Source organism: Magnolia sinica, chromosome 17 (genome assembly GCF_029962835.1).
Source record: "Magnolia sinica isolate HGM2019 chromosome 17, MsV1, whole genome shotgun sequence".
In the NCBI taxonomy this organism is placed as follows: domain Eukaryota; kingdom Viridiplantae; phylum Streptophyta; class Magnoliopsida; order Magnoliales; family Magnoliaceae; genus Magnolia; species Magnolia sinica.
This window is the reverse complement of record NC_080589.1, coordinates 16,064,919-16,088,318: the sequence shown is the minus strand read 5'-3', so window position 1 is coordinate 16,088,318 and position 23,400 is coordinate 16,064,919. Positions and strand designations below refer to the sequence as shown.

Sequence of the window (23,400 nt, the reverse complement as noted above, 5' to 3'; positions counted from 1 at the left end):
GCATAGTCGTCCATGAAGGACATGATAGCATACTGAGTCGTACTGTCAATCAGTAATTTAGTTATCGAGAGAGGAAAATCATCTTACGAATAGGCTTCGTTCAGATCTCTGAAGTCAACGCACACCCTGATTTGTTCATTTTTCTTCTTCACGGGGACAATGTTCGATATCCAGTTGGGATATTTGACCTCCCTGATAAACCCAACTTTTAACAACTTATTCACTTCTTCACTTCTTCTTCTATCAGGGGAACCAAGTCTGGATGAAATCATCTTTGCGCTTATTTAATCAATCTTTTCTCTTTAGAAATATTTAATCGGTACATTGCTATAGAAGGCTCCAAACCCGGCATCTCTGCATATGTCCAAGCGAAGACGTCTTTATTTTCTTTGAAAAGTTGGACGTATTTCTCAGACTCATGTTCAGAAAGACTGGAGCTGACGAATGTGTTCTTCAGCTCCTCCTCTGTACCCAGGTTTCTCTCGCAAACTGTCTATCGTTGGCTGCCCCCCATCTTCCATTTGCTTTGGAGCCCTTTCAAGATGTTCGACTGTTTTAGGATCCTCTTCCTATAACTGTTCGGTTGTAACTATGTTTACCGATGATTTTGCCCCCAATCTTTAAAATTTTCCTCAATTTTCCTAACCAACTCCAATAGGAATTTGAATTCCTCTCCCATGATTCAAGCTGGTGGGTTCTTCGTAATCAAAACCCATGTTTCTCATTATTTTCTTACTTGTCGAGCTATATTTTTTGAGATCTTGCGGTGTTAGCCTACCGCAGTACACATTATTCTTAGTCTCTACTTCTGCCTTTGCTTCCACTGAGGTGTAAAATTCTATTGGTTCTGGGTATTTTACGCTAGCCCTAACCTAAAATCTTCCGGGAGCGGCCGAAAATGGCTTATTTCTTTCAACATACAGCAATAGCACTGTATAATTGGACTGCAAAATTTTTAACTGTTCAAGTGACAACAAGGTTAGTGGTGGTTGCCCCAGTTGTCTCAGATGCTTCAGCACAAAATAGAATTTCTTCTTTGCTTGTGTAGTCCCAGATGATTCTCCCTTTTCCGTTTCTCCTTTCATCACTTTTACTTGAATGTCCTTTACGACTTTGCTTTCATCATTCTTTCTTTCTTCTTTAGCGAACCCTTTATAATAACTGGCGTCTGCAAAGAAGGACTCAGCTTCTGTATAGGGCTTCGCATCGGCCATTACTTGATACTGTATCCCACTTTTATAGTATTTGAAGCATTGCTGTAGAGTAGAAGGTACAATGCTGTACTGATGTATCCATGGCCTTCCTAGGAGAAGATTGTACGTTGTCACTACATTTATAACATGGCATACGACATCAATAGTCAACTCTCCTATCTCCAACGTCACTATAATTTTACCAAGTGCACGTTACTCATCTTGATTGAAGCCCTGTATCATCATTCCACTAGGGCATAGATTAAAACAACGATAACCCAGTTTACTCAACATCGAGAGTGGTAAGAGGTTCACCGCAGAGCCATTATCTATCATAATCCGTTTAACCTTCTTTCCATGGATATAGCCTTCCATCATTAGCGGCCTGTTATGTCCTGCATTACAGATCAAATCATCATCGGAGAAGGAAACGATTGGCAAGCAGTTCTCTTGCTCATTGTACTCTTCGTGTTCCATATCTGCTAGTAAGGTTTCTCGGGCATCATGATTAGACAATGTTTGAACCAAGCTCTCCCGAAATTCTTCTAACAATTTAAGCGCATCATAGACGCTTAATCGAGCCGATATACCCTTCAAATGACTTACTACATCATAAGTCACTTTTGCCATTTCATTCTTCTTTTCCTTCTTATCATCATTGCTTTGCCTTTCGGCGACTTCCTTTCTTATAATTCCTACTTTTTACTTCATGGGGTTTGTTACCTTATTTCCCAATCGTAACGTAATCACCGCTACTTTCTTTTTCATCTTACAGTCCTCTTTCTCCTTCATCTCTCGGGCCTTTTCCTGGATCGTGAGCATATTTACTATCGCCATTGCACCCTTCTCTTTTTCTTTTCCAATCACTATTTCACCCATGTCTATCATTCATTGTATTATACATTTCAATGTATAACAATTCTTCGTCGGATGTCCCACCAGACGATGATAGCGGCAGAAATCTCTCTCTAGTTCTTGTCACATCTTCGGGGGTGTTTAGGTTCTGGTAATCCTAGCATACCGGCTTTCAACTATTGGTTCATCATAGGAACAACATCTTCCCTATCAAATGCGAACTCTTCATGAGAATTGAGCATTTTAGGCCTTTTTCCACTGTATCTATTTCTCAATTGATTCAGTTCTTCTTTCTATTCCGGCCTTTTATCTCTCGAGTCTCTTGCATCTTTGCTTCTCTTTTCACGATCAATGGTATTTGCAGTCATCCTCTTGGGTGCCCTCCTGGGCGTCTCGTGGCATCTTTCGCGTCATCAGCTCTAAAGCATAAGCATTAGTGGCTAGGTCATAAAAAGTTCTGATATCGACACTGGTGAGTCCAAACGCGATCCCCGTTTCCATGGAGTTCAGACACATCTTGACCTGCTCCTTTTCTTCCGACAGTTGTCTATACGAGACTCCCAATGTCTTCCATTTGTCTATAAACTTTTCTACCGGTTCTCCTTCTCTCTGGCGCACGGAAGCCAATTCCGTAATACTAACATCACGCTCTGAAGAGATGAAGTTTGACATGAAGGCATCCTGCATTTGTTCCCAGGTACGTATCAACCCCGGGGCCAAGCTAGAATACCATCGGAATGCTTTGTTTGTCAGAGATGATCTGAACAATCGTAAGAAATATTGCGGTATCATGGAAAAATTCTCCATGCTAGTAATGAAGTGCATTAAGTATTCTTCCAACGATCCTTCCCTATTGAACTTCTGAAAATCTAGGTGTTTGAAGTTGGTTGGGAATGAGATGTCTTCTACCTCTCTTGGATACGGCGTTCGATATCTAAAACGGCCAGTATTCTCATGCTCTCTCTCTACTCTGACAGCTTGTTCGACGACTTGTCTCACTTCGCCTTATGTCATGGTTTTAGCTGCTAGGACGGACCCTAATGATCCTGTTCCCTGTGGTTGAAAGCCTTTGGGTTGATTTTCTTGTCCATTCATCGTACCCATCATCGGGGGAGCCGCTATCTGAGCTACATTGTGTGTGAGAGTCACTAAGGCTTCTCTGAGATTTCTGCACTCTTCCATTAGTGCCCTTTGTGCTTCTGGCATTTCATTTATATGATCCTCCGTGGTCAGTGTACTTTCCTGGTTTGTCCCGACCATATGCACTGCGGCTTCTCCACTTTTCGATAAAGCAGTAGTTGCAGTGGGGCGGGAATATGTCAACGTAATAGGGCTTACGAAGAGAGGGGAGGATGGAGTTTCATTCGATTGGGGTGACATAGACCTTGGTGAATTTGTCAATAATGCCTTACCTTTCTGCTCTTTAGTCCATCTAACCAGAACCCGGAAGTCGCGCGACGTTAACTGCAGAACTATCCGCCCGGGATATATTACAGGAGGGGCGAGTTCAGGATTCCTCCTACCTGCATTAAGCGTTATTGGCCCTCTAACTTTTGTTGAAGACGGATTTATTCTGGGGCTTCTTGCATCCTGTGTTCTCACACGACGAGGCATCACAACAGTCCAGCCCTTATCTCCTTCTAGCGATTGAGGCAAAGAATATACAACCCAACTTTTGCTCGAATCAAGTTGTTTTTGCTTGTAAGAAGTCGAGTCATGTATTCCAGAGGTTGGTTCGGTGCGTATTCTATCATGAATCCGTTTTGAGTGAAACAAAAGCTCACTTCCCTTGCAGAAATTTCCATTGGTTATAATTTATAGTTGGATTCAGAAACCTTCAATAATGAAATACAATTATAGTTTATGTTTGAAGAATCGGATAATCTATCTTAGATATGAAGGGGAGGATGTTTCCACTGAGAGTCGCCATTTTGGCGTCAGAAAGATGACAAACTATGATCAAAGTTCTATAACTTTCTCAATGTTAACATTGAATAAGATAAAATGATCCCCAGCAGAGTCATCATTTTGTTTCGAACAAGAAACAAATGCATTGGATTTGAGGGAAATTATCTTATTCAAATGTAACAAATAGAATAGATATAGAACAATTATCATATTATTAATACTGAGTTCTTTCACATCCCTTGATTCTAAGATAGATCATTTGAAATATATAAATTGAAATTAATCGAATCCAAATGTCGAATCTCGAATTCGGCAGCATTTCGACAGTTGCTTCAGTTATCTCCTTAGGAGGAATGTTGTGTTGATTAACTTCTCCACTTTTGAGCTTGTCCTTTATGTAAAGGAGAGCTTGGAGCAGTGAAGATCGAACAGACGATTTTCGACAGCATCTTAACCCCTTTTTATAGCTGGTCACATAGTGACCTGGTTGCATGGTCCACGCAACCAATTAGTGGGTTGCGCGACTCGCGCAACCGATCCCCCCTTCTTTACTCATCACCTTCAGTCTTCTCTCAAAGCTTTGCTCCTCTTCCAAAATTCTCCTCTCATGTAACCAGGTCACATAGTGACCTGGTTACACGGTCCACGCAACAAATTAGTGGGTTGCGCGACTCGCGCAACCGATCCCCCCTTCTTTACTCATCACCTTCAGTCTTCTCTCAAAGCTTTGCTCCTCTTCCAAAATTCTTCTCTCGTGTCAAATGAGAGGGGAAGTGGTGTATTTATAGGCTTCCACATGTGTCAACTCTCGATCTTTGTGCCATGGGGCCCACTTTGCATCATATCTGACCGTTCATCAAATTTGTCATCTACCCTTATTTACACAACCCACGCAACAGTGATATTGGTTGCCCGATCATCGCAACGATTAATCAGTTGCGCGATCTGCGCAATGGATGAGGTCCTTCGCGCAGTCAAAATAACACATTAGGTTAACTGCACGACCCACGCAACTGCCAAACAAAGCACTTTGATTTTCTTCTTTCCATGTCTAGCTTCTTATCTTCAATCTTTCTTCATGGTTTTTATGCTCCAACACCTTCTGACCGCCCCTAATCCCACTGTCAAGGAAAAGCTGGCCCCTCACCACTTGAAGGAGGTTAGCTTGGGAGGAGATCAGGTCGCAACCTTGATTCTCACTACCCCACTTGGCCATCCCATCCGTCAACCCATTACCTTCTCTACAAATATGAACAAAATTTACATTGCAAGTTCTACTAATCTTTCGAATTTTATCGATCCAATACTTCCATTTCTAGCCCGGGAGAGAGCTGCCCAACAACAGCTGAACCACCAAAAGTGAGTCCGACTCAACTATGATGTCCTTTAAGGCCTGATGGATGCAATGAATAAGGCCATCATGAACTGCTCGAAACTTGGGCCGTGTATTTGAGGCAAGGCCGTAACCTGCATAGAACCCAAAACGAAATTCTCCCTTATCGCCCCTACAGACACCCCCGCCTCCAGCCACTCCCAGGTTCCCTTTAGACAACCCATCAACATTAAGTTTCACCCAACCCAACGAGGGCTTTCTCCAATGCACCAACTTAGAAATCTCCTGCTGAGGCTGCCCTGCAATCCCCAAACATCCCAAAGCCCCTCCATGGTTGTGCACTCGGGAGGGATGTGCGCCCCACCTAAGAACAATGGCCCGCAGCCAACTAGACTAAGTTAAGCTGAAGAAATAAAAAATGAGAAAGAACTGAGCCTGAAAACAGGGCGTGTAACCCTCCAAGGAGCCAATCCAGACTCCTCATTTGCACTCTACCACCTCACCTACAAGGCAGGATCACCTATACAAACCTAGCAACCTATACCGCTACTGGCCAGCCAACTCATTCAGCCAAATTCCCTCTGTCGCTGCAATCTCAAACGACTGAGGGGGGGTGGGGCTGCAACCGACTCGTCACATTATGTAAGTCGTCCGTTGGGTGTGTCTGACAATTCAGATGATCTAGCTCAAACATCAAGTTGGTTAACTCATCATGTGGGTCACGATGTTAGAACAGCAAGATGGCTTTAAAAACTTGGTGTTCTGGGATTGGACAAATACACAATGGGGCTCACCTAATGGACAGTTGGATTGGATACTGCACCTGATTGCCATTATGGAATATGTAATGAAATAGAAGCTTGAAGTCATCTCCACAGCACATATATACATGCAGTGGCTGATGGGACATCTAAGCCACTAATCAGGTTAACCCCACCACGTAGATGTAGCCCCAAAGCCAAGACAGTCAACTCATTAGTTGGCCACACGCATGAAAACAATGCATGGTTAACAAAAGTTGGCAATGAGTCTACATTCAAAGGTAAATGTTAGATCCAGATGATCAATCAACGAGCCTGATCTTCTTCTCAGGTCATCTACATGGTGGGCCCCATTTTTCGCATGCCATTGTGCAGCCAAGCATAGGTCCTTGATTCAAAACTTAAGACCGAGCATGCTTGGAGTACACTCAAACCATTCCTTAGGAGGGCCTTATTATGGAGGGATCATATATAAATCTAAAAACCTAACTAACCAAATAATCTTAACCATATGGTACTTCTTCCTATGCAATGTGGGTTGTCACTTACCCTGTTGTTTGTAGGTCACCGATCAAACAGTGATGAACTTCCGATCCATGCAATTTACGAGCAATGCACCTGATGTAGAGTGGGTCACAGACACTTTCATGGCAAAGATGGACCAAAGAAGGCCTGATCGTAGATGAAAACGATCCGGACCATCTTGACCTTAAATCGGCCGTATCTCACAAACCATGATGAGTTTTTCGACATATTATATATGATTTTGGGGTAGAAGAACCTCGAGATTCCATCATATTGATGAGGAAAAGTTCCATTTAGTTTCAGTTTTATTACAAATAGTTAGTTTTAGTTGGAGTATAACTTTTGATCATTTGAATTAATGTAGAAGACCATAAAGTCTAATAGAAATAGAGGTAGTTTATAAATAGGCAGTTTTTTTTTAACAAGCACCCTATATATTTTAACTTAAAAGGCTATACATATTGATTCGGGAGGGGCCCCAGTAGGCCCCTCCTATTGTAAGCAAAAAATCAGAACAGAAAGCAGAGAAGAGGGGAGGGCTAGGCTCGACGAATGTTACCCATCCCGGTTTTGTCTAAGAATATCAGACCATGAATTCTAGCCGGGAGAGCAGAAATGTTGTGGAAAAAGAGGTTCTCCCTACCTCGCTCCCCATGCTAGCCAACTCATCTGCCGGAGAGTTGGCTTCTCTTGGGTAATGGGAGAAGCGGACAAGGAAGGATCGGGAGAGGGTCTCTATCCTCTTACACCAATACCACATAGACTAGGAAAGAGAGGCACCGAAGCCGAGGGCAGAGACTACGGATAGGGAGTCGCTAGCCAGCTCCACATGAATTCTTGGTCTGCGCAAAGGTTTAGACCATCCAGAATAGCTCGAATTTCAGCCCGAATATTGGAACCGAAATCGTATGAGTAGGCGAATGCGAATAGCTACGCTAGTGGAATCTTGATCCCTAGGCCTCCCTCTACTTTCGGAAGCGCATTCGCTTGCCAGCTATGCCAATGGAATCTTCTCCTATTTCCCTCTCAGCCCTATAAGAAGTAAGCAAAGGATCTCTGCAGGTCATGCAAGTGCTAGTAAGGACGTCAGCAACAGAAAGCGCGTGGATGGGCATCCCAGCTAGGACATAATTTAAGAGCATTAGTCTCCCAGCCTGCGAGAGAATTCTGACTTTCTAGCAGGCAATTTTGTTGACAGCTTTATCTAGGAGTGGCAGAAAGTAGGCTCGCCTGGGCCTCCCATTGAAGATGGGGAGGCTGAGGTAGGTGAAGGGGGAGGCACCTTTGCTGAAGCCAATAATAGATGTAGCTAATGTCTGCCGCGTATCTGGTTGGGAAGAGGCCATAATGAAGAAGCTCTTTAGCACATTTACACGCTGGCCCGATGCCTTTTCATAGGCCTTGATGAAGGCAACAATACTTCTGAGGGAGGAGCTGCTGCCATTGGTGAACGAGATTGTATTGTCAGCGAACAGGAGGTGCGAGACGACTGGGCAGTTCCTGAGCATTTTGTAGGGCTGGCACTGACCACTGGCAACCAAGTGCACAAAGCCCTTGCTGAGGACTTCAGCCGCCAATATAAATAGCCCAAGAGAGATAGGGTCTCCCTGGCGGAGCCCTCTAAAGGATTTGAAGATGCCCGTAGCCTCGCTGTTGACTAGGACTAAAAACCAACAGTTTGACCAGCAGTTCTGCAACAACTGGATCCAATTTTTATCGAAACCAAACTTCAGAAGGACTTCAGACAAGAAGTCCCAGCAGAGTCTATCGTAGGCCTTCTTCATGTCCAGCTTAAGCATAATGTTACCTCCCCTAGCTTTTCTGTTGATGTCCCTGAAAATTGCGTGTCCCTGAAAATTTCCTGGGCCAGCGTGCAATTTTCAGCAATGGATCTACCTTTGACGAACTCTCCCCGTTCCGAAGAGATGATTTTCAGAAGAATGCAACTTAACCTGTCAACGAGGATTTTTTAGAAAACCTTATAGATGTAATTGCAGAGGCTGATAGGCCTAAAATCAGAGAATTTTGTAAGGGAGGCAGCTTTCGGGATGAGACAAAGAAGAGTGGCAAAGTATGCTCTTAGTAGGGGCCCTCCTTTGAAAAATGAAGGGACAGCCCGCAGGATATCTTGGCGCACATAGCAAGACTGGAAGAAAGCCCCCGAGAAGCCGTCAGGGCCAGGGGCCCAATCCGCTGGGAGGGCCATGACAACTTCATGGACCTCCTGAAAGAAAGGGACAGTTAGCAATGCCCGATTGTCCTGAGGGGATACAGTGGGGCTAATGGAGTCCAAGAACGAGTTAGAAATGACATTGGGTTCAGCTCGTAGCAGATTTTCAAAGAAAGTCACTACCTCATGCTTGATCACACTTATATCCTTTGTGGTCGACCCACCCTCCAACCTTAACTCCTAAATTTTGGCTTTTCGGGCTCTCCCTACAACCGTGGCATGGAAAATTTTGGTGTTTTTGTCTCCCTCTGACAACCAATGGACTCTGAATTTTTGCCTCCAGAAGATCTCCTTAGAAAGTTCCAACTGAGAGACTTTGGCCTTGGCAGAGTGGAGGGCCTGCAGCAAACTAGGGTCCGAGGAATCCTGGCAAGCTAGCTCAGCCGCTGTCAAGGCATCCACGGCCTGCTGCATATTGTGGAAAATATTCCCGAAAATATCCCAGTTCTAGCTTTTCAGGGCAATTTTGACTCTCCTCATCTTGCTGAGAAGGGAATACATCGAGTCCCCAGTACCGACCCCCACGTGTTCTTAAGCAGCTGGTGGAAGGAATCGTGTTTGGTCCACATCCGCTGAAATCTGAATGGCTTGGGGGCAGATGGGCGAGCCGCTGGGAAGGAGAGTAATAGAGGAGCATGATCTGAATTGAGCCTAGGAAGGTGACGAACTATGAAGGTGGGGAAAGCTTGAAACCAGCGAGTGTTACAACAGGCCCTGTCTAGCCTGGCCCACACCCGAGCCTACCCCGATTGATTGTTCGACCAAGTAAATTTCGAGCCCTAGAAAAGGGCATCGATGAGACCCGCTTTATTCAACCCTTCCACAACTCCTTTTGGATGCGGAAAGAATGGCATTGAAATCACCACACACGATCCAAGGTATGGAGCAGTTGTCACCGAGTTGGGCCAACTCCTCCCACAGGAATCTCCGCAAGGTCCTAGAGCATTTGACATACACAAAGGAAGCTAGAGCAAAGGACTCGGAACCTTGAAACCCAATGGCAATAGATAGCAGATAATTGGAAGCAGAAATGACATCAATGGATATGTGAGGAGCATCCAGAATCCAAACCTTTCCCTCTTAGGCTTCATTGGAGAATGAAGAGTGGAATCCGAATGGAATCCCAGCATAGGCAGTTTACTATTTATAGTAAGTCACATTTTTAGTATTTGAGTTGGAGTCTAAGTCTAAAACTTCATTCTAAGTTTGAGTTCCATATTAAAAAGCTTGTAATTTTGATTTTTATGATCAATTAAGTTATTTCAAATTTGTCAGGAATTATTTCTGATTTTATCTCCCGTGGATTGGAGTAATTTTACCCCGAGGAAGACAGTGATCCACCTCATCAGTCCCTCCCTGCGCCACACCCCATTGTTGGCAGGTCACATCTGATGAACGTTTCGGATCTCATCAAAAAATGAAAAGTGTAGGGTTTTGGATCAAGGAAAGAAAAAGACGCCCTTAGAAAATTCCAATTCACTTGAGATGACTACTCAACATATAAAATGAAAATGAATTATCACAAGTACTACACAATCTAAAAATTCGTAGAAACACTAGAGCTTGATTTTCACGTGGAGGAATGATCACATACACACTAATGTATGGTAAAGTCGCCTTTTCCATACTTCACGCCTGGTGAGCATGCAATATGTATTCGTAATCTGAGCCATTGAAAAGGTTGGAGCCCTGTGAAGATCACTTCACCCAAAAATTAGGATGATCTTCCCATCATTTGAGGCACAACATCGAAAACAATGGATATCCAATGATGTGGACCACCTGATTAGTGGATTGGTCTGATCTTTTGTGCTTAATTATCTTCAAGGTGGTACGGAATTTTCGATGGGTCAGATGTCAAGTACACATAATACAACAGCTGTATGTGGGTGGTGGATGCATTTTTAACCATCCATTGAGGTGTATTTGATCACAGCCCTTTTAGATTAATATGCTTCACGCTTTTATCCACAACGTGTTTGTGGATTTTTTTTTATTATTATTTTTTTAAAAAGATGCAAAGGAATGCATCATCTGTTATTCGTCATCATATGATGTATTGAATTGTCCATGGCCCAACGGATGGTTCTGATCGTGGACAGCAAAGATGGGCCCGATGGACTTTTGACAGTTGAATTTAAACTGTACTCCTTCAGTAGATTGGACCTACCATGCGGACGGTCTAGATCAAAGTAGTTATGACACATGCAATAGTGGACGGTCTAGATCAAAGTCAGGAATAAGCCGCCATTGATTTCACTTCCACGCTGGAAACGCTGGGACCATATGCAATAGTGGACCCATTGTTGTTCTACCATTATTAGCCGTCAACTTGTGGTGATCCAGGTCATTCATCAGGCTCTATTATAGGTGGGCCACATGGAAAATATTCCACTTGCTACAGATCCTCATTGATCATATATAGGCGGGCCGCCATTCTTTAGCATGGTCAACGAACGTTTTGTCTTTCTTTTTTCTTTTTCTTTTTCTTTTTATCTTTTTAAAATCAATGGGAGCTTTGTCAAGTGGCCCATCCATGGCGAGATAATACACAATAACACAGCAAAAAGTTCCCAAGTGGCGAAGTGGGCCCCATTTGATCCCACCACCTAGAAAGTAAGACAAGTGGGACCAACTTCCTATCTATATATACATCCAAAGAGAATGAGACTCGCCCATCATTTCATGTGTTCCAAGTAGCACCATTTTCCATATAATCTTGTTGGTTTTCCTTTATCTCCTTTAGGAACATCATAAGACTAAACCTAACAAATGGATAGAAAATTTCATCATTTCAGCTTAGAATGCAAAAACATATACAAAGATAAATAGAAAACATTATATTTCACATTCAAAACACCCCATTTAACTTTCAAAAGAAACATTTCTCTTGGCCAAAACCCTAACTAATGGTAATTTAAACCTCAACTTAAGACTCCATATATAACTTTAATCCATAACTAAGACCTAAAGCATCCATAAGTAGTTATTTCCTCAAGAAATATACAAGAAACTCTTATCTTATATATGCATATGACTTGCTCTTTACATGATATTAAAGCAGAAATTGTATATTGCATTACAGCCAAATAGCTTTTGCTTCTTTGAGGAGCGTTATCAGACGGCTCCTACTTCCATCAGGCTTGAGGTGAAGAGACATCACCTCATTGGTAGAGCCCACCGTCTTACCACCAATGAACACAGCTGGTAGAGGTGACCTACGACCTAGTAGCCTGACCAACGCCTTCTCCATTTCTATTCCTTTAGGTTCTTGGTCAAGCTCATAAACTGCTGCATGGGCACCGAGCTCACAAAAGAGCCTCTTGATAGAGTGGCACATGCAACATGAGCTGTTGCTGAAGATCACCAACGCGTTCTGGCCCGCCAATGTCATCACCTGGTCCATCCTAACAATGGAGAGAGAGAGAGAGAGAGAGAGAGAGAGAGAGAGAGAGAGAGAGAGAGAGAGAGAGATTGGAAATTTGATTGAAAGAAAGCTAAGAAGGCTTTGGTTGTGATGAATATGAGGTTGTTGTGAGGAGAGTTATTTATAGATGCTGGAGGGGATGGTGGATGACATTTTCTAACGGAAGAAAATAGAAAGAGAATGTTCCTGTATATTTTCGTACATGCCCAAAATAACCTCGTATCATTTTTTGACAGGGATAGGGACAGGCGCTTCAGCTGGGCAAAAAAATAAAAAATAAAAAAAAGAAGAAGAGGGGAATCAACGGTGGGGATTGACTCACACTGAAACCATGTGTACGGAATATGGGTGCATCAGCATGATCCAACATACTCTATCATTCAATCCGTACATCTGTACATTGATCCAGACCGTGTGATTGGTGGGCCATCTTTTGGATGAGTAGTAACCTAATGTTTACACCAATTACAGTAGGTTGATGGTTTTCTTTTATGAATGCGGGCCAACGACTTCTGACGACCGTTGAAAAGTACTTTATCAACGCCATTTTTGGCAATCTCTAGTGGTTGGATTTTTCAGACATCGAGCCCTTTCAAGATTTGACCCTCTGTATTTTGACATGTACAGATTGACAGGCTCATGTATCAGATGGACCTTAGGTGGCTTACATACTGATCTTGGGTATATAATCTACGGACAAGATCATTCCCCACAATCCAATATCCAATGCCATAGGAATTTTTTAAAAAGAAAAAAGGTCACGTGCGCATGTGTTTCCAACATAAGGCATCCAAAAATTTCAACCATGTGCGTATAAACTATACGTGAAGGATGTCAAAGTTATGGAAAAGACTTTTCATTGGAAAATTCCAATTCACTTTATGACTATACAGCTGCTTACATTTAGAATTATGGACTGAAAAAAACCAGCTTTTGAGATATTTAAAATAAATCACTTGTGATTTTCAAATACCATAAAAAAACTGCTCATTGACAGGCCACAATGGAAAAGTGCCGTCAAGCATAGAAAAGTTGGATTTACCCCTCAGGACCTATTTTCACGGTTTTAACTGGAGCTGGGCATCGAGTTAATGCTGGACATCGAGTTGAGTCAGACCGAGTTTGGGCTGACCCAAACTCAACCCAACTTGGTACCAAGTCTATCATGACTGGCCCGATCTGAGTCCAGGTTTGGCTTGGACTAATCCAGACCAAGTCCGCCCCATTACAAGCACTGAGTCGGGTCAAGTTACCACTGAGTTGGATCAAGTGCAGCATGTATCCATGGGCTAAAATCACAACTTAAAAACTAAATTCACTTGCCAAAATTGCAACCTCTTCATCAGCAACATGGTATCTAAGATCCAAAATGTTGGATCTGAGCTTTTTTAATATATATGTAGGAGTCGAGTTTTGGATCAAGTTGAGTCAATACCGAGTTGAATTTCGGATCGAGCTTATTCAAGTTACTGGTGACTCAAACTCAACACGGTTTGAGTTCGAATTACACAAAGTCAACTCAATTTGGATCGACTCACCTACTCGGGCCAGATTGAGTTGGATCTATATGAGTCAAGCAAGTCGACTTGACCGGAGCCCAGCTCTAGTTTTACCTCATTTCGAGGATGAGCATGTTGTAGTTTTGATGAGGCTCATTTTAATGTATGTGTGTGATCCACATCTTCTATTCATTTTTCTAGCTCATTTTAGGCCATGAGTTCAAAAATGAGGTATATCTGAATCACAGGTGGACCACACCATAGGAAACAGTAGTGATTGAACACCTACCAATGAAAACTTGTTAGGGTGAGCTGATATTTGTTCTCCCTTCATCCCAGTCTACTTGACCTTATAAAAAAGTTATATTGCAAATAAATATTAAGGTGGGTTGTAGGAAAGTTTTAACAGTGGGCATTATTGTCCTCACAGCTTCTTCTGATGTGGTCCACCTGAGCATTGGATCTACCTCATTTTTGTGCCTATGCCATAAAATGGTTTGGAAAAAACCGACGGAAAACACATCCATCGTGGTGAAGCCCAAAGAGCTTTACCACGTACACATAGTACCAATGTCAGTACCCTGTTCTGCACCAACCAATCAGAGTCCCAGTGAGAGGTGGCACTAAGGCATCAATGGTTATCATGAAATCTCGATGGAGCCCACTTTCGGATGCCTGTCGCAAAGTGGAACCATCCACCATTTTTTCATCCCATTTTAAGGAGTGGGTCCAAAATTCAAGCTGTCCAATGCACGAGTAGGTCCATGACATAAAAAGGTGGTCGGTAGCTTACTATATATGTTTAAACTATCAATGGTTCATTTTTTTTATTTTATGCCATCCAAATCATGGAAATGGTATTTCTAATGAGCTCAATGTAACCATTGGATTTTATCCCTCATCTAACATTTGTGGGCCCATGACGGTTTGAATGGCCATTGTTCGATATACATTTTTACATGAAGTGTGGTCCACCCGAGCTTCGGATCTTGACCAATTTTGGGAACAAGCCCTAAAGTCATATGAGGGAAATGGTAGATGGCTCGGATTTTTCTAAAACAACACGGCGGTCCCTTGATCACCACAACCATCTCCCAATGAAATTTGATGGAATGAGAGAAGTGACAGGGCCCTGTTAGTCATCAAATCTTGATGGGGCCAATTTGACTCGTCCAAAGACCATCTAATTTTATGGTGTGGACCCAAAATCAAGGCTAATCCAATGCACAGGTAGGTTCTATATTAGATAAATGTGGGACAGGGTGGCCTTTTAATTAATAGGCTGGAAAAAATATGTCGGTGGCTTGCCACCATTGAAACTATTAATAAATCATTTTTTATATATATAAGCCATCCAAACTTTTAAAATGGCATTCTCAATTGTTCAGAAGGTCATTCCTAGTGGTTTTTTTTTTTTTTAACACACGCACACACACTCACGCTTGTGGAATTTCACCACTTATGGATACTTGAACCCTTGACCGGGTGTTGAAACTACTGAGAGTCTACCACCCCAGCAAGAGTAAACTCCTGAGAGTCTACCACCCCAGCTTAACGTAACAGCCAGTTTTTACATCTGATTTAAAATTTCTTTGGCCCCACGATGGTTTGAAGGGCCTGCATGTGTTCAATATTCATTCTACCTGTCATGTGGCCCACCTGAGCTTCGGATTTGGATTATTTTGGGCCCAAGTCCTAGAATCATATGAGGAAAATGGTGCACAGCTCGGATTTTTCACAAAGAACACAGTGGACCCTACGATCACAGGGACCATCTCCTAACATGCAAATACATGCATTCATAACTAAAGTAAAAAAAAAAGTATTAACGAAAGGACGTTTCCTCTTTTAGAAAGGAAAAGAATATTCCGGCTTGTTTGATTTTTCGGCTCAAGTGTAATTACTATGTAGATGGGTAATTATTATTTACCTAGGTAATTATCACATCTTTCCCTATGCGGATGTGACAACTTACTTTTTTTTAACACTTAAATTGAAAATTTTACAACATCAATGTGGGGCCCATCGTGATGTATGTTATTTATCCATGCCGCTCATTTGTTATGCAAGCCGAATTTATGGCATGAGAAAAAATATGAGGCAGATCCAAAGCTCAAGTGGACCACACCACAAGAAACAACGGGAATCGAACACCTATCGTTAAAAATTTCTTGGGGCCCTTAAAAGTTTTGGATCAAGCTGATATTTGCATTTTCCCCTTATCCATGTCTGTGTGACCCTATGAACGGGTTAGATGAAAAAAAAAAAAAAAAATCTTAATGCAAGCCTAGTGAAGAAAATAACTTTCAATGGTGGATGAATTAAGGCCACTGTTTCCTTTCGTGTGGGCCATTTGAGTGTTGGATCTACCTCACCTTTTTTAGTTCATGCTCCAAAATGTTCTAATAAAATAGATGGACGGTGCGGATATATCATATACATTACGGTGGGGTCCACATTTTTAAGTCAACACTTTTGTTTCAATTTTCAAGGTGGAATTACTCTCATATTTTCAAAAAAGGTGAAAAAGTAATAATTACTTATTTACCATGATTTACATGTATCATGGAAAATCAAACAGGCCTTAATTAAATTGCTGGTAATTGAGACGGTACACGGAGCCAGGGGTCTTGATGTCTAATAGGGCAAGACTTAGGCGGTTTACTTTAGATATTTTAAAAGCTGAATTTTTTCTACTACTACTACTTCTTCTTCTTCTTCTTCTTCTTCTTCTTTTGGTGGATAGACCTAAAAGCAAGCAATTTTATGAAAAAGGAAAAAAAAAAATCCCAAAAAAAAAAAAAAAAAATTGAAAACACATTGTTGAAGAATTATGGGATTTTAATCGTACTAACATTGAAGTACGGTTAGCTCAGGCGATGGTAGATGGCCTGAAGATATGTAAAGACATGGGGCTTTCCAATATCGAAGTCGAAACAGATTCTAGAACCATCCATGACGCGGTGTCCAATCCTCTCTCTTCGGATACGTGGAACATCTGGTATTAGGTAGGGTTTGTTCAAGGTCTCTTGCAGTCTCTCAATCTCCACTTCTCTCACACATTTCGAGAAGGCAACCCAGTAGCGGATGGCTTGGCCAAGATTGCTAGTGGCGGGAGGCCCATCTCCTTCTTTCTCTCCCGTGCCCAACTCCCTCGACCGATCAGAGGCTCTATGACTCTGGATAAGGCGGGCCTAGGTCTAATCAGAAAATCCATTCCCAAGATGGGTGTAGGCTAGTTCCTTGCCTGGCAGGCTTGAGCTGTCTGCAGCTCTTCCTCCAGCCTACTGGACTGGCTCTCTTCGGTGCTTCGGCTTGCCTTCATCTGTCGCTCCTACTCTCCTAGTTGCTGCCTTGCCTTCCCTTGGCTTTCTTTCTCACTGTTTTCTGATTAGCCTTGTATATATCTCATAGATAGGCTGGGTCCAAATCCTTTTTGTCAGGCCCAGCCCGAAAGGTTGTATATCCTTGTTCATTTATATATTGGTGGTGGCATCATCCCACCTTTTTTTGAAAAAAAAAAAAAAAACATTGAAGTACGGTAAAAATCTATAAATGGACGGTAACTTTCAAATATTTCTAGGGTAGTCATCTGATATGTTTTTGAAAAAAAGGGACCAAATTGCCCCTGTCCTTGGAACTTGGTATCTGTATGAGGCTTCTTTTTCTTCTTTCTTTACAGCTTTCCTGAGGCTTCTTTTTTACTTTTCAAAAATATTTTCCAATGACCTACCACCACTCCTTTCGACTGTATTTTCCAAGTACGTTCACCGCTATCAACTTCTCCAACATATGGGTAAGTCATTGATATGTGAAAGATGTTTTAAATAAATTCTGTATTTTATTTTTTTTTATAATAGCATTTTCTTATAAATGGAAGTCACTTTTGGTTGTGGATAGAGAGGAATGGTCGTGGTTGGTGTCATCATGGAGAGAAGTTATTGTCAAAAGGAATTTGAGGTAGATAAGGATAGTTATGATTATCATGTGGAAGACAATGTATAAGATAAAATTCAGATTTTGTAATGCATTACCTTAAAAGATAATGAACATATATCTTTTTTAAGGGTTGGGGTTATGTGTTAAGGGTTTGGATCGTAGTTGTTATATGTTAAGGGTCTGGGTCGTGGCTATCATGTGTTAAGGGTTTGGATCGTAGTCATCATGTTTTAAGGGTCGAGGTTGTCAAGGTATGGGTCATGGTTGTCATGTGACTGGTCAACATTGTCATATGCTAACAGTCGAAGTTGTGATGATATCAGGATTGAGCTCATTGTTGTAATGTGGTAAGGGCAGGAGCGGCTCTAAGGGGTAGGCAGGTGAGGCAATCGCCCAAGGCCCCCTAATTATGAAGGCCCTATATTATAGGAAAATTAAAATTTCTTAATTATGAAGGTCCTATATTATATTAAAATTAAAATTAAGAACAAGAAAAAAGCCTAAAATTTTTGAAATAAAACTTATTAAAAGGCCTACAAAATAAGGACATCTAAAAATTAGTTTACAAATTTGAAATTGAAAATAAAAAACAAATCATAGAAACTAGCACTATCAATAATAACAGTCTAACTCTATCATCTCTTTTCAAAATAATAGCATCATTTCTAATAAATTCTTCTCCTAAAACCTAGGACCACAACTACCTACTTTATTACTAATTAAGTTTTCAAAAAATTAAATTCTAATATCATTTTTCTAAATTAAATTCTAACTTCTTTTTTCTAACGGTACAGTGGCACACCAATATCTAATTAGATTATTAGTAGTGAATTGTATTTAAGATAGATTAAATGATTTAACAATTTTATCTATCGAAACTGATTTATTGGGTAAACTTGAATACAAAAGTTTAATTAGTAATTTTGCATCTAAAAAGGCAAGAAGCAAATTTAATTTTGAATTTATTAATTTATTTTATTTTTTAAACTAAAAGGCCTCATTTTTATGACTTGCCTAAGGCCCCCAAAAATGTTGATCCACCCTTGGTTAAGGGTCAAGGTTGTCATGTTATAAAGTCAAGTTCGTGGTTGTAATGTGTTAAGGGTTAAAGTTGTCATATTATAAGAGTCGAGGTAGAGGTTGTAATGTGGTAAAGGTTAAGTTTATTATGTAATGTGGTAAAGGTTAAGTTTATTATATAAGGGTCAGGTTGTGGTTATAATATGGTAAGGGATAAGGTTATAATATTATAAGAGTCGAGGTCGTCATAAGAGTCGAGGTTGTTATTTTATAAGGGTCGAGGTCATGGATATTATGTGGTAAGGATCGAGGATCATGTTTTAAGGGTTACGAGTCATGCTGTGGATTATGGTTGAATACGCTCCATCCATTGGATTTAGAATTTAATTTAATGTCATGAGCTAAAAAATGAGTTACATCCAAAAATTCCATGTCCTCCAAAAAATTTTCAATGGTAGATTTTTAATCTCACTACTTTCTATGGTGTGGTCCACATGAGCCTTTGATGTGCCTCATTTTTAGGCCCATGCCCTAAAATGATCTTTCAAAATGGATGGACGACATGGATAAAATACACATAATAGTGGGCCCCACAGTGGGCCCCACGGGACCATTCATCTCTAGATAAGCCCGGTTACCCGATCCGCATCACTCACGTTACATTGATGCGGAATTCGGAAGAAAAACTTCTTGTAAGCAGTTTCTACCACCGTAAGCCATGTTGGGCCCTACGTAATATTTGTGGGAAATTCAGTCCATCCATTAATTTTGGAATATCATGTCTAGACATAAGATTTTTTTTTTTTTTTTTAAAAAAGATAGATTTGACACTCAGATGGACCACACGACCTTTTCTATTGTGTACGATATTCACTGTTTTTTGTTGTGTGGCCCATTTGAGCTTTGCACCTACCTGAGTTTGGGCTCATACCATAAAATGATGTGAAAAAACATGTGAGCGGTGTGGATTTCTCACAAACACCATAGTGAGCCCCACAGTGTTCACCGCATCGGAATCCCTCTCACCACTGTCACACGGTGGCTCAACGCTCAACGCAGAAGGCAGCGGTGGTAATTTAGTCCCAACATTTCTCTAAAAGGTGTCACATTTATTTAATCCTTCGAATATATATTTGGGAATATCACAATGCTTTTGTGGTCAAAATCCCAAGAATTATCACAAGTACACGGTCTAAATATTCTTACAAACACTTGAGCTTGATTTTTCACGCGGAGGAATAATCACATACACCCCCATGTATGGTAAAGTTGCCTTTCTACTTTGCACACCTGGTGACCATCCCACACGTATATGTCATCTGAGCCATTGAAAAGCTTGGGGCCCTTTGAAGATCACTTCACCCAAAAATCAAGCTGATCTGTCCATCACTTGGGTACAACAAAGAAAAGAATGGATGGCCAACATGTGGACCACATGAAGAGTGGATCGGTCTAATCTTTTGTGATCAATGATCTTCAAGGTGGGACAACATTTTTGATGGATCAGATGTCAAGTACACGTGATACAACAGCTGTATGTGGGAGGTGGAAGCTTTTTTAACCATACATTGAGGTGTATTTGATCTCAGCCGTTAGAGATTTATATGCTTAGCACTTTTGTCCACAGCGTATTAAAAAAAAAATAATAATAATGGAAGTGGATGCATCATCTATTATTCGTCATGATCAAATGATGTATTGGATTACCCATGGCCCAAAGGATGGTTCTACTTGGACAGTAAACATTTTCCTGAGGGACTTTTGACCGTTGAATTTAAACCGTTCCTTCAGTAAGTTTGACCCATCAGGTGGACGGTCTAGATTAAAAGAGGAGGTACAGCCCACATGTACGGATGGATCTTGCATCATATATTTGTGTTTAGGAATTGCATCAGATAAGCCTCATGGGGACAGACCATTTTTTACCATTGATTCATTGCTGGGTGGGGTCTACCACCCTGGACCCACATGCAGTAGTGGATTTCGCGTCATGTTATGATGTTGGAATTGTATAGGAAATGGCCCAGTCAGAAAAAATTACTAGTATTGCTTGCCATTGATACTCTACCACTATTAACTCTAGACATGTGGTGATTCAGGTCATTGCAATATCAGACCCTCTTAGAGATGGGCCACATGGAAAAGATTTCATTGGCTACGGCCTCATTGACCATAAGTAGCCACCATTCTTTAGCATGGTCTACTAACACTTTTTTAAATCAATAAGAGCTTTGTCAAGAGATCCATCCAAGGCCAGACAGACAAATAGGGAGCAAAAAGTTCCCAATTGATGAAGTGGGCCCCATTTGATCGCACCACCATGAAAGTAAGATCAAGTGGGACTGGATCCTTACTCATGCCTTGGTAGTATATTCACAATAGTTTCAATACGAGGTCATGGGTTCGAGTACCCATTGTGGTGAATCCCTCTATGGTGTGAGTGCATATGAGTGTGTGAATGAGCATCTTTTAAAAACAATAAGCAAACCCAAAAAAAAAAGGAAAAAAAAGCAAGTGGGACCAACTTCCACTCTATAAATCCAAAGAGAACAGGACGCCCATCAATACACTAGGCTCTTAGCCAAAACCCTAATTTATGATAACTTATGATAAAGGACTTCAAGTCCTCCATATCTTTTTATCAACTTAAACCATCAACTTAAGGCTCCATATATAACTTTAACTAAGATGTAAAATGTTGAAAGTAGTCTTTTTTTCAAGAAATGTGTAAGAAACTCTATCCTAAATGTGTGTGCGTGTGCGAATTACTCTTTTATATAGTAACATAGCAGAATTCAGATTGCACTACAGCCAGATAGCTCCTGCTTCTTTTAGGAGTGTTATCAAACGGCTTCTTCCTCCCTCAGGCTTGAGGTGAAGAGACATCACCTCATTTGTAGAGCCCACCAATTGACCACCTATGAACACAGCCGGTAGAGGTGAGTTACGGCCTAGTAGCCTGACCAACACCTTCTCCATTTCATTTCCCCTGGAGTCCTGGTCGAGCTCATAAACAGTTGCATGGGCTGCAAGCTCACAGAAGAGCCTTTTGATGGCGTGGCACATGCAACATGAGCTGTTGCTGAAGATCACCAACGCGTGCTGGCCTGCCAATGTCATCACCTGGTCCATCAGGGGGAGAGAGAGAGAGAGAGAGAGAGAGAGAGAGAGAGAGAGCTTTGGTTGTGATGAATATGAGGTTATCAGGAGAGTTATTTATAGATGATGGAGGTGAAAGGGGATGGTGGATGACATTTTCTAATGGTAAGAAAATAGATAGAGAATGTTCCTATATGTTTTGGCTCATGCCCAAAATACCCCTAACCAACGCGGGTGTTGTGTGACAATGGACAAGCTCTATGGGCCCAACCATGACGTATATATTTTATCCATGCCGTCCATCAGTTTTTCCAGCTCATTTTAAGGCATGAGATTAAAAAAGAGACAGATCCATTTCTCAGGTGGATCACACTATAAGAAACAGTGTTGATTGAATGGATACCATTAAAAACTTCTTGGAGGCTACAAAAGTTTTGGATGAAGCTGATATTCGTGTTTTCCTTTCATCCAGGTATATGTTGACATAATCAACAGGTTGGATGGCAGATGAACGTCACAGTGGACCCTAGGAAGTTTTTAATGGTGGGTATTCAATCACCACCTTTTCTTGTGGTGTGGTCCACCTGAGATCTGGATCTGCCTCAATTTTTTGGCTCATGTACTAAAATAATATTGGAAAATGGATTAGTTGCGTGGATATAACATTTCATTACGGTGGGGCACAGGCGAGCGGATTACGTAATACCCCTGCCTCACCCAAGACACTGCGGCCCTTACCGTGGGGCCCACCTTGATGTATGTATTACGTATCCACGCTGTACATCTGTTTTTCCAGACAATATTAGGGCGTTATCCGAAAAATGAAGCAGATCCAATTATCAAGTGGACCATACCATAAGAAACAGTGGTGATTGGCCATTAATGGGCCACAAAAATTTTGGATCAAGCTGATATTTGTTTTTTCCCTTCATGAAGGATAATGTGACCTTATCAACAGATTGGATGGTAAATAGTCACAACTGAAACATTAATGTGCGCCCTAAGAATTTTTTAATAGTAGGACGGTCAATCACCACTGTTTCTTATGTTATGGTCCACCTAATAATTGGGTCTCCTTCTTTTTTTGGATATCACCCTAAAATGATCTGGAAAAACGGATGGACGGTGTGGATACGTAGCGTATACATCAAGGTGGGCCCCAGGCCGGGGTCTCACGGCACAGACGTGGGTGCTGTTTGCTGCATTTTTTTGACAGGGACATGGGTAGTCCTTCAATTGGAAAAGAAATGTGGGGTCCATGAGTTGTGTGGTCCACCGTCCAGATTGACTCACAGTGGAACCATGTGTACGGAATATGGGTGCATCAGTATCATCCAACATACCCTTCCAGAGTATTATATAGTGTTGGAGAAATGCTCTGGTACACGATGGGTGTATTTAAATTTTAAAAAATCGCAGTTTTGCAGAGAAGTGAACAGCCTAATCATCGATCTGGACCGCTGGGTGGATTCAAAATTTCTTCATGATCATATTATTAGCATTGAATGATGGACTCGTTTCACGAGATACATAAGCAATTTAGATGCATGTTTGGTGATCAAATGGATGGTTCAGTGTTGGCTATAAATCCAATTCATTTCATGCATTTCA

General features: G+C 41.4%; 1 protein-coding gene and 1 long non-coding RNA gene across 2 annotated transcripts in view; one reads left to right on the top strand and one right to left on the bottom strand.

Moving 5' to 3' along the window:
* The window catches only part of LOC131231367 (uncharacterized), a 52,366-nt gene that overhangs the window by 14,772 nt on the left and 14,194 nt on the right, over nucleotides 1-23,400 (top strand). The gene's annotated exons all lie outside the window — the stretch shown is intronic.
* Nucleotides 11,701-12,304, bottom strand: LOC131231364 (putative glutaredoxin-C14). Its single transcript, XM_058227530.1, has one exon. It carries the CDS (start codon nucleotides 12,209-12,211, stop codon nucleotides 11,885-11,887), a length of 327 nt encoding a protein of 108 aa, XP_058083513.1. The 5' UTR covers nucleotides 12,212-12,304; the 3' UTR covers nucleotides 11,701-11,884.